Genomic DNA, 16,127 nt, shown 5'->3' on the forward strand with positions numbered 1-16,127 from the left:
ATTATTACAAGTAACCGCCGAACCAAACCACTTCGTAAACATGAGCTTCTTTTTTCTTGCTTCTTTTCCTGGTCTTAGGCAGAGCAGATGTGAGAACGACAAGCCATTTGGTAATTAATTTGCTAAAAACTAAGTACGGATGTGGAATTTTAAATACATTTGGGTTTTGGGGGCAATGTGACAGGAGTATTTTACAAGCAAAAACGTCTACACTCTACAGAAAGGACCTTGTTTTGAGGCATAAAGCAAGTGCATATTCTAATTTTCATTGTGCCCAACAATTTTTCAGAGCTCCCAAGATTGACTTTTGGGAAAGAGGTAAATAAATATTCTTCACGCAATACAATGTACCTAGTCAATCGATGGGTCAATTTGCCATGAATAGTAAAGTCAAGTCGCAGCGTCATAGTGAAAATATAGTAACGTGTGGAAGATAAGAAAAGTTTAGTTGAAGCAACTGTTTGTGGAAGATAAGAAAAGTTTAGTTGAAGCAACTGTTTTGTTATTTTCGATAAATAATATTATGCCACGTAAAAGTGTTAGCGCGTTTATCATAGCATTATTGGCTAAATATAACAAAATTACATTAGCAAAATAGTTGTGTTAATATAGCAATGCATGGCTGATGATCATGGTAGGGCCATAGGGTTTAGGGCATTATTGCATTTGGTTTCAGAAAACGAATTAGTTAAGAAGAAAGTGAGATTTCTAAGTCGAGTAATTCTTTAGTGTCACACAATAGTTTTGTTAGTAGCAATCTGTTCATATTATAATAATATGTGTATCGATATATTAATTTTATACTCTAAATTTATAACGTATTAACCAAGTAGTCTGCTACAGGGAAAACCAATTAAGGCCTAATCAGTTGACCCTACCCCTCTTGGCCAATTAGTTTCCCTAAGCTCCTTATGCCCATTTTTCCAGCTTTGACTCGCTTGAGATAATTTACCCATAGCAAGGGGTGGGTGGGTAGGAGGTGTGAAATTTTTTTAGTGACAAAGTAATAAGTTTGACCCTATGAGCCTAGAACTGGTTGTTTATAGGGTTGGTCGCTGGCATTTTTCTTCCTCTGGTTACTCAGACTTAGACTAGGAAAAATCTATTGCACCTGCTATGAATTCATGTTCAGACTATGAAAATTTGGTGTATAGAAGTCTTTGAATTCATTGTATAATAAACTAAGTTTTATTAAACGAATTAAGATTTTGTATTATTGAATGAGCTCACGTCATGGTTAATCTCTTGAGTTGACTCCTTTATATAATTTCTGACTCTGAATTGATAACATGACGTGATGAAAATATACTTAATTAAAAAAGAAAACATATCGCATCTCATACATTGTATCTCATTCCCATAGACTATTATGTACTTTTGGCACCCATGGGCCATGGGTACAATACAAGTAAACCCCACCATTAAACCATAAGCATATCTTAACGTATCCTAGTGATTAGAAATATATTTGCTTTGTGTGCCCAACTAGCTAGTAAGATGCCGTGATGGAAATGGGGGTAGCTAGAATTTGCCCTGTCATCAGGCCCGCAAATATATATATATGTATATTTCTGATATCATATATATTTTTGTGTCGCAGATGTGATTGGTGTAGGACCAATGATCCGTACATCCACTAGCAATATTTAGCTTAAAATATTATATATTATCTCCATGCGTCCATAATTAAAACTTGAATGTTAGTTGTATTTAAAAAATAACTTTATTGTTGGTTATTTTAAAAGCTTTATGTATTTATATATACAATTTTGGCTGGCATGGTTATTTTAAAAGCTTCACGAATTTGGGGCTATAATTTAGGTTTTTATTTTATTTTTTATAAAATTTTATAAAGGGCTATAATTTTGTTTTGGGATTTGACTCAAATAATGCTTCATATAATGTGGGTGTGACCGACCGAGTGAAGGTGTAGGATAAACCAAGAATATGCAAAACATGAAACATATGGAGGATACCATTCCTTTTCATTAGACTAAGTATAGCTATAGGGATAAATATATATAGCATAAATTATCATGTTATACAATTTTTTTTAAAGACAAACTAGTTGATAAGTCCGATCATTGTACCCTATTACAAAAAGTTCAGTCTCGTCTCATAGAGTCCTGCTCTTGGTGAAAAGACTTGTTATCTCTAATATGTTGGTCCGTTGTCTAACTTAACGAGTCATTTCATGCAATTATGGTCATGTTATATCTAATTTTATTAAAACAAAATTAAATATAAATATACGTTACCAGTGTAACGAATCCGCCCCCTTCTTGAATCAATTCTTTCAACTTATGATCACTTGATCAGAAAAGAAAAGAAATCTGATCACTTGGGTTATTGCTTGTCATTTTCATCACGTGAAAGAACCCAAACATTAATCCACCGACAGAAGGAGCTGGCCTTCAAATTTTTTTTCCTTGTTGCTCCTAAAGCACACATTGGCAGGCTACAACTATTAACAATAGCCCCTCCAAACAGTGGAGCACAAAAATAGGCATAATTCCAGCACTAAAGACTAAACATGAGGAAGCTGCCTATGGACCCCTTTCAATTATATTAGGACCCATAATTTTAATCCTGGTCACAATTGGACCTAATTAAAATAAAATTTTAAAAATAAACCCACCCAGTTGTTCTTGTTGTTCCATAATTTTTGGACGTATTATCTTTCAGAATAGTCCCTTTCTTCCTCCACTAGTACCGTTCCACAGCGTCACTTCACTTTCTTCACCTAATTCTATTTATTTATTTTAAATAACATTATTATACTGGTGGAAATTATGAGACACATGGCGGAGAGCCGTCTGAGCCACGTGTTAGGACAGCGCCGTTGGCTTTACCGATAAAAATTAAGCGCCGCTGCCCACGTGTAAGAGGTCTGATTGGATGTCACGTGATAATAGTTATATTTACACGCATTGAATAGGAGGAGCGCAGCGTGCACCGTAAAAAAGTTCTTTTCTTAGGCTGTCACACGGGCATAGTTAATTTCTGCCACCGACCGTAATTTAATTGAAAAGTGGAACTGTTTTTACCTAACCCTAGATATTTTGATATGTAGACAACGAAATAAGTATTTAAAATAATTGATGTTACGTGAAAAAGGGAAGATTGAGTAGGAGGGGAAGAATATATGGTTTGTCCAGAAGCATGAATGGGAAATTATCATAATTCATGCTTGTTGGTTTAATAGTAAAAGTTGTACTCGAAAACAACGATCGTAATATCGTGACGTGGTGCTATCAATTTATCCATGTAATTCATTATATTGTAACATGTGAATTAATAACATCATATAAAAATCTATTCGGTTTAACAAAATTTGAACTAAAAAGAATTCACTGTGATAAAATGAGGTACTATGACTGTTTTCATGATTGAGTGAAATTCTTAATCATGGATTATAACAAGTAGTGGTATAACTCCGGCCTAGCGAAGGTTCTTCCTTCATATTAAATGAGAATTGAATTTATCATTTAGTGACCTCCTTCCCTATGTATCATTTCATTTTGTTTGATATGATCTTTGTTGTTGATGATAAAAAGATAATCACTAAGAAATGACCTACTAGTGTAGTAATTTGGAATAAATATTCCTTCAATGAAAGATTATGGGTTCGAGTCCTAACATTCGTATGGTGTGTGTGAATTTAGTTTATGTATTATCGCCTCTCTGTTTGTTCATGATTTCAACCACAATACTCTAAGAATCCCTCTATTAATGATTTCACTCGCTATATATTGATGAAGAAAAAAAATGACATTATAAACCTTTGTCACTCTACTTTATGGCCTCACTTTCAGCAATTCCACGGCATTAAACAACCAAAATCCTATTAGAAAAGGCGACCAGCATAAAGTAGAGACTAAGATGCTTTCTTGACTAAATCATTAGCGTCATCTTTTTGTGATGGTCCATTCCTTTTGGCTAATGGTCGGTATAACATATTTATATATATATATATTTCATACCTTATAAATCAATTTAGCATACGTAGGTATATCAATTTATAAAGTATGCGTGGAGTCAACCTTTCTTATCACAAGCTCATACGTGTGTATTTTTTTCAAAAATATACAAGTAAGATTGGGAGACGGGAATTGAATAACTTCAAGTGTTGGGATAAACACTTCTTCTAATCACTTCAACCGTAAATCTCTTATCGTAAATCTCTTATCACAAGTTTAAATTGGATTGGCTAGTTGATATAAAATCATATATATTTGGCCAACAAAATTTAAAAAAGAAGTTTGATAGATTCGTCGGTCATACAAATCAATCCAAAAGCTAGGAATATAGAAAAGTGAATAACAATAGTATAAGTACCTCCAATGTTATCACATTCACTGTCGAATAAAAGTCAATAACCTTGAGCTTGTGGCTCCCGCCAAATTTACACTCCCATTATCCCATTTGCCCATGCTCTACGCATTTATGAAGCCCCATGTCGTTCTCATTTACCTCCCCATGTTCATCCAATTTAAATCACATCCAGAGACTAGACCTAATTTTTCCTTATTCTTTCACGTAAGTATAAGGTTTATCTAAAATTTAGGAATGACATGACATCCTTCACGAGTGTTCAAAACCCATTAAATAGAGTTTTGCATGTTTAGGAAAAGAAAAACAGGTTTTGCATTTCCAACTATGAATGTGGGTTTCTTGTTATAGTTATCGTGTTTAAATTTCAATGGCACGTGTACTTACATTACAAGTAATAAGAAAGAAGAAAAGAAATAATTTCCATTCATGACTTTTATGAAAATGAAGTCTCATTGATGCTTTCGAATACCATAAAGAAAATTGATATTCCAATCCAATTTAAAAGGAGAGAAACTTACTTGTTCAAAATAACAAAAAAAATAGAATTGAGCCGAATTATAAATAAATTACATACTGCCAGGTCATTTGTTGAATAAAATATAATGGGTGTAACCGTAATGTGATGCTTCATGTGATCCACAGGGATATATATATGTATATATATATATATACTAACCTCTCTGCACGCGCTTCTGCTCATGCGAAAGGCTTTTTTTAAAAAAATTTAAATTTATTTTAGAATTAAAAATAATAATGGGTAGTTGTGTTCCATAAAAAGAGAATCCATTATCTGATTTTTCTTTTAATTTTAAATTTTTTTAATATAAAAAAGTGTAAATTAATCATATTATTCTGATTTAATTAATAATTTTAACTTTTAATGTTTGTATTAACCAAGGTATATAGATATATATATATATATATATTTTTTAAGGTAAGTATTTTAAGCCCATTCCATTCCCGTCTAAGTCCATGTGCGTTGCAGGTGGGCCAACCCAGAGATCCAATCACCATAAACAAAACCTTAATCCCTTGCACAAAAAGCTATTAACCAATAATAATAACTCGCGGTTGAAGCAGCTCGATCAGAGTAAACTAAACGTGAGTTGAATTAGCGGTAAAAGTAGGACCGCCCTGTAGCCTTAAATTGCTACGCTTTCCTTTTCTTCTACTGGTATGACTGCCATTTGCGAGCACCTGAAATTGAAAACCAAACCAACGACGGTTAAAGCCAAGCTAAGCCAAACCAACTCATCTCTCATTCTCTCTCTCTGAGCCTCTTTATAAGCCTCTTGACATGAATTCACAGCACCGGCAACGGAAACACAGAGCTGCCGGAAACTGACCCAGATACCAAAACGACATCGCTTGGACTCTGACGCATTGTAGCACTTGAAAATGGTACAAGATAATTATGGTGAACAAGCAGAGATGGAGAGCTCTGGAGGCCGTTCGGTTGTGGTCGGAGTGAAGCTGGACGCCAAGAGCAGAGAGCTGCTTACTTGGGCTCTGGTCAAAGTGGCTCAGCCTGGTGACCGTGTGATTGCTCTGCATGTTCTTGGGAAAAATGGTGAGTGAAATTTAAGTGAAAGATTTTTTCTTTTCTTTGTTTTTTTTAAACTAACTGGTTTTGATGAATTGGGTATGTGTAGAAATTGTGGATCAAGATGGGAAGTCGTCGCTTCTTTCCCTTGTCAAAGCGTTCGACTCTGTTCTTGCCGTCTATGAAGGTTTCTGCAACTTGAAACAGGTTCATTTCTCCCAATTTTTTGTTCTTTTATTTGTTGGGATTTTGTTGTCCTTTTGTATATTTTGTTATATCCTCTGGTTGTTTGCTTAGAAAACGAAGGAGTGAAAGGGCGAATCATATTTTCTTTTATGTTTTCCACTACTTAAGAAGTTCAAAGTTTCAAAACAATTAAGCCAAGTTTTGCCTCAGTCTCAGTGCATTGGAGAGTTTCATCATTTTTTCAGTGGCCTAACTTAAAAAGTTGGGATTTTGGTTGAACATTTACAGGTGGATCTCAAGCTTAAAATCTGCAGAGGAGCATCAGTCAAAAAAATTTTAGTCAGGGAAGCAAATTCTTATACTGCAAGTAAGGTTATAGTGGGGACTGCTCAGAACCACCATAAAATCCGGTCATCGACCACCGTTGCCAAGTACTGTGCTAAGAAACTGTCCAAGGATTGTGGGGTTCTTGCTGTAAATAATGGGAAAGTTGTGTTTAACAGAGAAGGCTCTCAAACAACTTATTGTGACCCCCAAGGTATTTAGATTTTTTTTCTTCTTCTAATTTTGGGGTGCTTTCTATGGTTTTTATTGTTTAATTTGTTAATAGCTATAGTGGATGGGGTTCTAAGTTGAGAACTTGTTTTCAGGAAGTGAAGAGCATCGCCGAAATGGTTTGCTCACTGCATTTCACCGATCACTGCATAAGTCTTCCAAAGTACTAAATGAAGGCAGTGACAGTGTGGCCTTAAAGGACACATATGGTCCGGTCGATTGTCAAAAATTGGAGCAGGGATTTGCTAAACTCTTTTTGGAATCTTCTGAGACTGTTGCAAAACAGAAATGCTCAATATGTTCACGGCCCTCTGTGGATAATTCTTGTCACCAGTCTGCAGTGGAATCTTCTGCGGATGATGGTGAAGATAGATCTATGGCTATAGTGCCAGTACAGAAAGAAGAGGAAGCAGCAGCAAGTTCTATTTCTATGTTGATCAGAGAATTACCTGAAGCGAGACCCGGTTGGCCACTGCTTCGACGGGCTGTATTACCAGACCAGCAAATTTCAGAGAGGTCTCTGGTCCGGAAGATCTCAGTAGTTCAGTGGGCAATGCAGTTGCCCAGTAGGCAGCCTTCAGCTACCTCCAATTTTGATGACAGAAAAAGTAGTTGTGATCCAGGTGAACATCAACCTTATTGTTTGAATGGAGAAAGTGGTGCAATTGTTGCAGTGGGTACTGAGGCAGTGACTGCCCCACCTTCACCAGACCACAGTTCAAAAGGCCTGCCTAAAGAATTGGAGGGTTTGCATGAGAAGTACTCGGCTACTTGCAGATTGTTCACCTACCAGGAACTTCAGTCAGCAACATCATATTTCTTGGCTGGTATGTTGTCCACACAATTCATATGTCAAATATCCTGCTCATTTTCCCATTTGTATTTATGTGGTTTATTCAAGAGAACCTTTTTTCTTTCTCTGTAATCCCAGAAAACTTCATTGGGAGAGGCGGTAGCAGTCAAGTTTATAGAGGCTGCCTTCCTGACGGCAAAGAACTTGCTGTGAAAATCTTAAAACCATCTGAAGATGTATTGAAGGAGTTTGTTTTGGAAATAGAGATTATTACTACCTTAAACCACAATAACATTATTTCCCTTTTGGGGTTCTGTTTTGAGGATAACAATCTTCTCTTGGTTTATGATTTCTTATCAAGAGGAAGCCTTGAAGAGAATCTCCATGGTACATACTATATATGTCTCTGGCTTTAGACATTACTTGAAGAGATTTGTGTTTCTGTTCAAATTCTACTTTAATTTACAACTTTTTCGATTTTTATCGTATTAGGAAGTAAGAAGGATCCGCTTACGTTTGGTTGGAATGAGAGATATAAGGTTGCTGTGGGTGTAGCTGAGGCCTTGGATTATCTGCACACCAGCAGTGCTCAACCTGTAATCCACAGGGATGTCAAGTCATCCAATATTCTACTATCTGATGATTTTGAGCCACAGGTACCTGATCATTTTGTTGCTTTCAAATTTGCATTTTTTTTCTTCTTCAAATGGTCAGTGTTTTATACTATTTCTACATGGTTTTTTCAGCTCTCTGATTTTGGACTGGCAAAATGGGCATCAACCTCCTCTTCACATATAACATGCACTGATGTTGCAGGCACCTTTGGGTTTGTAACTTCATCTCACAGCTTTTTAGCTTTCATCTTCTATCTGTAGACTTCTGTTTTTCTACGAAGATGAATAAAATTTCAAAATTGTGATTACTGCTTAGGAAAACAATGTAAATTATGGCATGCTGATTAGTTAATAACATTATTGCATTTTAATGCAGCTACTTGGCTCCTGAATACTTTATGTATGGCAAAGTAAACGACAAGATTGACGTATATGCATTCGGTGTCGTACTCCTTGAGCTTCTTTCTGGAAGAAAGCCTATAAGCAGTGACTATCCAAAAGGCCATGAGAGCCTGGTCATGTGGGTATGTCCCTCTTTTCCAGTAAGGTTTAGCAGTACTCTTTGTACCTCTTGATGTTGTCTCCTGACAGAAAGTTGAATTATTGAAATGTATTGTCCAGGCCAAGCCAATTCTAAGCGGTGGGAAGGTGTCTCAACTATTAGATCCGTGCTTAAGCAATAACTACAACCAGGACCAGATAGAAAGAATGGTTTTAGCAGCCACTCTTTGTATAAGACATGCCCCACGAGCTAGGCCCCAAATGAGCTTTGTAAGTAGTATGTGATGGCTTCATAGCATGCAACTAATATATCTGAATAAACTTTAACAAAATTATATCTGTTCTTTCTGAGCACAGATTGTGAAGCTCCTTCAAGGTGATGCAGATGCGATTAAGTGGGCAAGGCTACAAGTTCATGCTCTGGAGGAATCCGATGTGCTCGAGGACGAAGCATGTCCACGTTCGAATCTGCAGTCTCACCTTAACCTTGCACTGCTAGATGTGGAGGATGACTCACTCTCCATGAGCAGCATTGAGCAAAGTGTCTCTTTAGAGGACTACCTGAAAGGCCGGTGGAGCCGCTCATCAAGCTTTGACTAATCAACAATTTTACTGGCACAATGCTCTAGTAATTTCACTTCCCATTTGCGTGATTCATTTGTATATTAATCCCCCTCAAGAAAAAGAAAAAGAAAAGGAAAACTAAAAACAATGGTTTTCACATCTTCTCCCAAGTGGTTGGCGTATAGTTATAGATGGGTTTAGGATGAGAGGTTGTTTCTGTGTGTGCCCTCCTCCTTCCCTAACAGTCATAAAACTAGTCCTTGTTTATTGGGCTGGTTTTCCTTTTACATGTTTTTCGGTTTTCTTTTTTCGTTTGTCTTAATAGTGTCAATTTACTTCTTGGTCTCAATTAGACCAAGAGTTGGACACTGTTGTAATGTTGAAAGATGTAATTCTGGATGGTTTTTCATTTTGCTCAGAGCGAGCACAAGCCTGAAATATGAGTGATTCTGCTTACGTTTGTGCACATGTGGCCTGGAAAACCTAGAAGATGTCTTAAATTCTAATATCTTATTTCGATTATAAAAGTACAGTGCTCATAAATGTGAAAGGAAATATGGGATATACAAATGCAAGTCATTATCCTCCCTCCAACTTGGTAAATTTGCTTTCTCCTACAAAATCACATTGTTGTTAGATTGCTTTCCACTGGACCACACTATCCATCAGCATCCTCACATGGTGATAAGCCCTTTATGCCACTAAAGTCATGAGGGTCTCCCCTACACCTCACAACCTACCAACAGAACCACCATTTCTATGGACCAAGTTTTTGGTCAGAATTCATGGCAAGTCACCGACACTTCAGACCCATTTTGGTCATTTCCACTACAGCACACATAAATTTCACCAGCAAGAGTACTTGCCACCTACATTTACCAAAAGTGTCAACCCAAAAAAAAGAAAAAAAGCAAAGTTGTTCCGACTCACCTCACTATTTACTAGCTAAAATAACTTATTTTATAGGAGTTCTTAAGATGAGGCTCTCTTTAATTTAGCCTGACATTGAAATACTAGAAAATATTTTATAACCAAAACTTACTATCGTTTCCTTCTTTATTGCATAATGGGGAAGTTTTGAATTTTTAAATGTATAAGTGAATTTAAGTAGATATGGGCTTAGTCAAGTTGGCTAGAAGCGGATATGCTTTCCACTCTGCTAGTCTCATTATTTGGCCCGTGGGCTCATGGGCGATGGGGCCCGTCCGACTCATCTAAAAAGCCCGCCCATTATGGGCTTTAAGATGGCCCGCCTGGTGAGACTTAGGTGTCTGCCCGACCCATAGGCCCACCTAGTTAAGTCCAAGAAAGCCCGACCCGGTCCACCCACAAAGCCCGGCCCATTAGGTCCGCATACATATATAATTATGTATAAATAAGAGTTTAGGTTTATGATTATATCACTTAAATCCCATATATAATTTGTTTCACTTCATTTACTTTTCTTTACTCATTCATAGTTTATAATTGGATGATTAGCACATTAATTTGTGTCAATTATTAATACAACAATTATATATATATATAAATAAGATGAACAACATATCATATCACCAAATATAATCATATCACGAAACATAATCGTACCACCAAATATAATCATGCTTTTCTTGAACACATCATCAAACATTTGCATATTTATTCATACCATCCTTTATTATTATTATTATTATTTATACTTACTATTTTTTAAAATTATTTCTTAAAATTAAATAGGCTATTCTCAACAGCTTGACGAAAACCCATTAAGCGCTGGAAATAACGTGTTGATTAATATTGCACACGAGCCCAGTAAGCAACTTGTAGAAAAGCTGTCATCGTGCTCCACCCTTGTTAGGACTCCAAGATGGTCAAATAGGAAGCCATGACAGAGACCAACGGAAACCCATGAGTGTAGGAAGAATATCCATCGGACAAAAGCCTCTATCCATATTCTTTTCCACTGCAAGCTCCATCTTGAAAAACCAGAGAGAAAGCAGGTGGTACTTCACTCTTATGGAGAAGACCAGCTGTGTCAAAACCTTGGAGCCACAAAGGGCTCTTTACCCATGCGCATTGGATAGGAAAATTGCATCAAATAGGATCAAGTGGGAATGAGCAACGAAAAGGGAGAAGAAGGTTAGATGAAATTAGGGATTCTTTGTGCCTATAAAAGGGAGCTTCTTCTACCCAGCAAAATCATCATCCAAAGCCTGACCAAGCTTTGTCAAGCAAATTGGGAATTTTACTCAAGCCACCCAATTTTCGCCTCTAGTTGTTTCATCTTCCCGTTAGGAAGAAATCCTCCTAATTTTCCTTTGCCATATTTGTTCTTTGTAAGAAATTCGTGCTTCTCTCTCTCTCTCTCTCTCAAATTGCTAAACTTGTGAAAACTTAGCTCCCATGCCACAAACTTCTCATACTAAGCCATTAATCAATATATCATGTTTATTTTGCTATTGGTGAAACGAACCTGATGGTGTTTTTCTAAGGTTTCATCAAACCTTTCAAAAACTCTTTTAGGAGCTTGGTTTCTGAACTCAAATACTTGGGGAATTTCTGTTCGTTTTCTTCTTACGGCAGCCCAAGCCCATTCTTCAGTGTTGGAACAAAAATACCCCACAATCGCTTGTATAAAAAAATAAAAATTAAAGACCCGTGCTATTGCTCCACACATGCTTTACATTAGAGTTCAGCCCCTAGGGCTCGGGCTTGGGGGAAGAGCCCAAAACGAACTTCCAGCAAGGAAGGTGGCGGGTAGAGTGGGGTCCACGTGCTGGGCTGGCCCGAAGAGGGAAGGCCGACGTCATCGCGATGCAGACGTTAGCACGCAATTTTAAACTTTGTTACCGTTGGAGCGTGCAATGCACACGCCAACGTTAAAATTCAAAATCGCGTCAAGATTCTGCCCAACGGCTATGTGCGATGTGGTGGCCTCTCGTCCTTTCGATTTCGCCTTGTCATTCAATCCAACGGCCTTGCATTTTTCAAGGCAAAAAATTATGAAAAAAAATCATAATTTTTTTTAAAATCCCAAAAAATACTGACTTTTTTTTCTTCTATAAATACCAATACCTACTCTTCATTTTTAACAACAAATTCTCATACATCTTCTCCTTCTCCAACTATTATTCACTTTCTATTCAATATTTTCTTCACTTTTTACTCTAAATTGTTTTCATTTTCAAGTTTAATTTTTCTCTATCATTATGGCTTTTTCTCAAAAAATCGGAGGGGCATAGAGCATCATGGAAGATGTCTTGTTGTGTGAGTGTTGGGTCCAAATTAGTCATGATCCCATATCGGGTAATGAGATGAAATTCAGTCAAATGTGGAAAAAAATTCTTCACGAATTTGTTGAAAGATCGGGTTCCACCCGTACGGAAAGCGCATTGTCAAGTCGGTGGAAACTTCTCAACAAAGAGTTGGGGAAATGGAGATATGCCCTCACAAAAGCGATGAATAACCATGCAAGTGGGGAAAATCTCAGTGATGAGGTAAATTATTTGTAATTTTCATTTTATTAATTTTAATGTCCTATTAATTTTAATTTTAATGTTTCTTGCAATTGGTATATTTTGTTAATATTTCTTGTATTTCCATATTTATTTAAATGTTTCTTGCAATTTTTATATTTTGTTAATATTTCTTGTATTTTCATATTTATTTGAATGTTTCTTGCAATTTTTATATTTTTTATATTTCTTGTATTTCTAATATTTATTTGAATATTTCTTGCATTCTCTATATTTTGTTCATATTTGTTGGATTTTCATTCATATGTTTATCTTTTTTGCATTACCAATATATTTTTTAAGTTCCTTGCTTATTCAATTTTTTTATATATAGATTGTGCAAGCTCAAATGTGGTATGGTGCTACTGGTGTTCACCCGTTTTGTGATCACTCATGTGGTGGAAGGGCAAAGTTCCCCACTGCCTTAAAAATCATTGACTGGTCAACAAGTCAGCTTTCTTTGGTGTATGAGCGTGCCACTGCTAGCAATGAAGATTCTAGCAGATTTATTCTAGAATAGATAACTTGCGCCCCAAGTTACTGATTTCCATAAACAAGCGATTGTGAATTTGGGTGAGGAATATCTCCCAAGTAAGTTCTTTTCTTGCCTCAGACTGGTGATGACTTTAACAATTTATCTCAAGTATAAAGAGGTTGTTCGCCGAATGGTTGATGGAATGTGTCTTAGGCAGAATCGCCTTTTACAAAACTATAAGCATAAATATCCAAGCTAGAAGGATGAAAGGATAGCTAGAACTCCATTTCTGCCTAGATAGGAGGTTCGATCCTGGCGAACTCGAAATATCCGCTAGACTGGATTGTTAACAACTTCAGCTGTAGATCAATACCAAAGGTTAATTTTGGCAGAGTTTTAATACAATTCAAGCTTTTGTGAGGCTTCGAGTGGGCAGAATCTGCGGCTTCTTCACCTATAAGGCGTATGGCTGTTCTCGAGGACTTCAGTGGGCTAGAGACTGCACTGTAAAATTTGTTGAGGTTTTCATATTTGGGAAAAGCTCAAGCTCTACCTGTCTTGGTTTTTTGCTGAACCAAATTTGCAACGAGAGAAATCTTGTTTTGAATGACTTATTTTCTAAGTTTGAACCTTGAGAATTCCGATCTAAAGTTAGTTTTCACTTGGAATTCAAGTGAGCTTCTGGTTGATTTTGAGTTGTTTGTTTGATCGATGACTTGAGTGTTGGATTGATTGTTTTTTGTTGTTGTCTTTAACCTATTCACCCTCTCTTCTATTTATAGAAAAATGTTTTCTGGAGCAGGGTAATTTTTAATAATGGGCTGCAATTTCTTAAGAAAGATCTTTTTAATTTTAAAACACAAGAAAAATGAATTCTATCTAATTTTTTTGCAGTCGAGCTCTCAATAGTCACTTCTCTGTCTTTGAAAGAGAACCTAACTCCTTTCTAATCCAACTGCCCCTTTGTGAGAGCTAAAAAACCGTGATGGTTAGTTTGATTTCCCAGTTTGAACGACTCTCTGTCTTCTTTTTCAACTTTTCTGAGAATCATAACCTGTCTATCTTTCTTTAAAAATAGTGCCTTCCTTTGGAGCAGGTTTTTCTCTGAATATAAAAAAGGATTTTGATCTTTTAATGGCTTTTAGATCTGCAGGGAAAATTTTGCTAAATGACATGCGTTCATTTAATTTCCTAGTCACTTCTTCTATGACAGTTGCATTTGTTGACTTTTCAAGGTCGAGAAAAATCAGGTCTGCTCCTGCTTTTTTATAGGCTTTCTCTTTTAATCATGGCAGGCCCAATTTCGAGTTTTGAACAATGGGCTGCTTCTTTTCTTTCCTTTCTCTGCGTCTTTCGAGACCAAAGTCTTTTTATGTTTCAGACATGTCCTAAGCTGGGCCTTCTTTGTTTTGGGTCTTTGATCTCTTCTGCAAAGCCCAGACTATTCGGACTCTGTGGATCCGTTCTGGGTTTTAGGTTGGACGTGCCAAATTAGGCCCAAACAACTGGACAAGGGAAATTTTTTTTCAACCATACCCAATGTTGGGAGGTGGTAAAGCATTGTAAGAGATTTAGCATTATTCCAACGGCTCCAACGGTGGTGTTAAACGAGACGCCACTCCATGATTCACAAGCTTCGGATTCGCCTATGGAATCCCCTATGAGTGAAGACTCACCCATTCAAAAGGAGCCGAGGCCTATTGGGAGGAAGGTGTCGAAGGCAAAGAGGGGAATTAATTCTACGAGTAATACCTCTAAATTCTTGGAGGAAATTGCAAGGCAAAGCGCCTTGAGAATTGAAATAGACAAGAAAGTCCAAGAAGATGATAGGGCAATGACAATAGAATCTGCTAAAGAAAGGGAGTATGTATGCAAAGAAAGGGAGTATCAACGTAAAGAAAACGAAGAAAAGAAGGATCGGGAAACCATGGCCATGGATACAAGCCATATGTCTCCTGAAACAAAACGATATTGGAAGCTAGAATGAAAGGCTATTATGAGACGAAGACTTTTTCGTGATGATGGACCTAGGAATACGGATTCGTTAAATGATGAAAACCCTTAAGTTAGTCTGCTTGCCTTTTCATTTTATTGTATTTTAATGTTTTGTTTTAAAAATTAGTTGGAATTCATGTATTTTATTTTATTAGTAGTATTGGTTTTCTTTGAGTTACCAAAGAAACTATTAAATAAAATTCCTTTTTATTCAAAACATTCAACACATAAAAAAACTAACTACAACCAAAACATTAAAAATATTAAAACAAACAAACCACAACCAAAGCATAAAAAAACCAAACATAACTAAACATAAAACATAAACATTAAAATCTTAAAAATGTTCTTCACTTCACTTCATTCACCGTCATTGCCTTTCACCGCCCATAAATGCTCCATTAAGTAATTTGGCGGCGTTCATGAATATACGACGATTGCATCTCCGTATATCGATCAATCATACGGTTCATGAAAAGACCATCTCTAACCAACGGTTCATGCTCCACTAGTCCTCCATTTGGCCCTATTGGTTTTTCATATATTCGGGTCAAGGCCGTGTTCATGGGATCGGGTTCGTACACCTCTTCAGCTTCGTAATCATACTCATCCTCCACAATCATGTTATGAAGGATGATGCATGTCATCATGATGCTCCTCAACACCTCCTCATCAAACATACGCGCCGCACTCCTAATGATTGCCCACCGAGCTTGGAGGATACCAAAACACCTCTCCATATCCTTTCTGTAACCCTCTTGATATGTACCAAATAATTTTTGTTTCTGGGTTCGGGGATGCGGAAGTGATTTCACGAATATTGTCCACCTCGGGTAGATCCCGTCAGCTAGATAATACCCAGTTTGGTAGACGGTATTATTGACTTCATATGTGATTTTTGGGGCTTCTCCTCTCAAAACATCATTGAACACTGGGGATTGATCCAGGACGTTCAAGTCATTTTGAGATCCAAAGAACTCCGAAAAAGGCGTGCCAAACCCATGTATTGAAACCGCAACGGCTTCAAGGATGATGCTTTTTGGCCTTTCCGATTTCCGTACTCACCCCGCAA

The 16,127-nt window shown here is 36.9% G+C and overlaps 1 protein-coding gene across 1 annotated transcript; it reads left to right on the plus strand.

Annotated features, from left to right (window-relative positions):
• Window positions 1-5,402: 5,402 nt before the first annotated feature.
• LOC103319763 (kinase with adenine nucleotide alpha hydrolases-like domain-containing protein) lies at window positions 5,403-9,557 on the plus strand. Its single transcript, XM_008221350.2, has 10 exons — window positions 5,403-5,905; window positions 5,988-6,085; window positions 6,353-6,602; window positions 6,715-7,446; window positions 7,551-7,799; window positions 7,905-8,068; window positions 8,159-8,238; window positions 8,403-8,550; window positions 8,648-8,797; window positions 8,885-9,557. The coding sequence occupies exons 1-10, from the start codon at window positions 5,734-5,736 to the stop codon at window positions 9,125-9,127; spliced, it is 2,286 nt and encodes a 761-aa protein (XP_008219572.2). The 5' UTR covers window positions 5,403-5,733; the 3' UTR covers window positions 9,128-9,557.
• The last annotated feature ends 6,570 nt before the right edge of the window (window positions 9,558-16,127 follow it).

Source organism: Prunus mume, linkage group LG2 (assembly GCF_029339155.1).
Source record: "Prunus mume cultivar Tortuosa linkage group LG2, ASM2933915v1, whole genome shotgun sequence".
Classification (NCBI taxonomy): Eukaryota; Viridiplantae; Streptophyta; class Magnoliopsida; order Rosales; family Rosaceae; genus Prunus; species Prunus mume.

Excerpts from the sequence above, each read along its gene's own strand:
- LOC103319763 (XM_008221350.2), top strand. The coding sequence starts at position 5,734 with ATGGTACAAGATAATTATGGTGAACAAGCAGAGATGGAGAGCTCTGGA. Across the intron at positions 5,906-5,987 it reads GCATGTTCTTGGGAAAAATG|AAATTGTGGATCAAGATGGG; the intron begins GTGAGTGAAATT and ends GGGTATGTGTAG. Across the intron at positions 8,069-8,158 it reads CTGATGATTTTGAGCCACAG|CTCTCTGATTTTGGACTGGC; the intron begins GTACCTGATCAT and ends TGGTTTTTTCAG.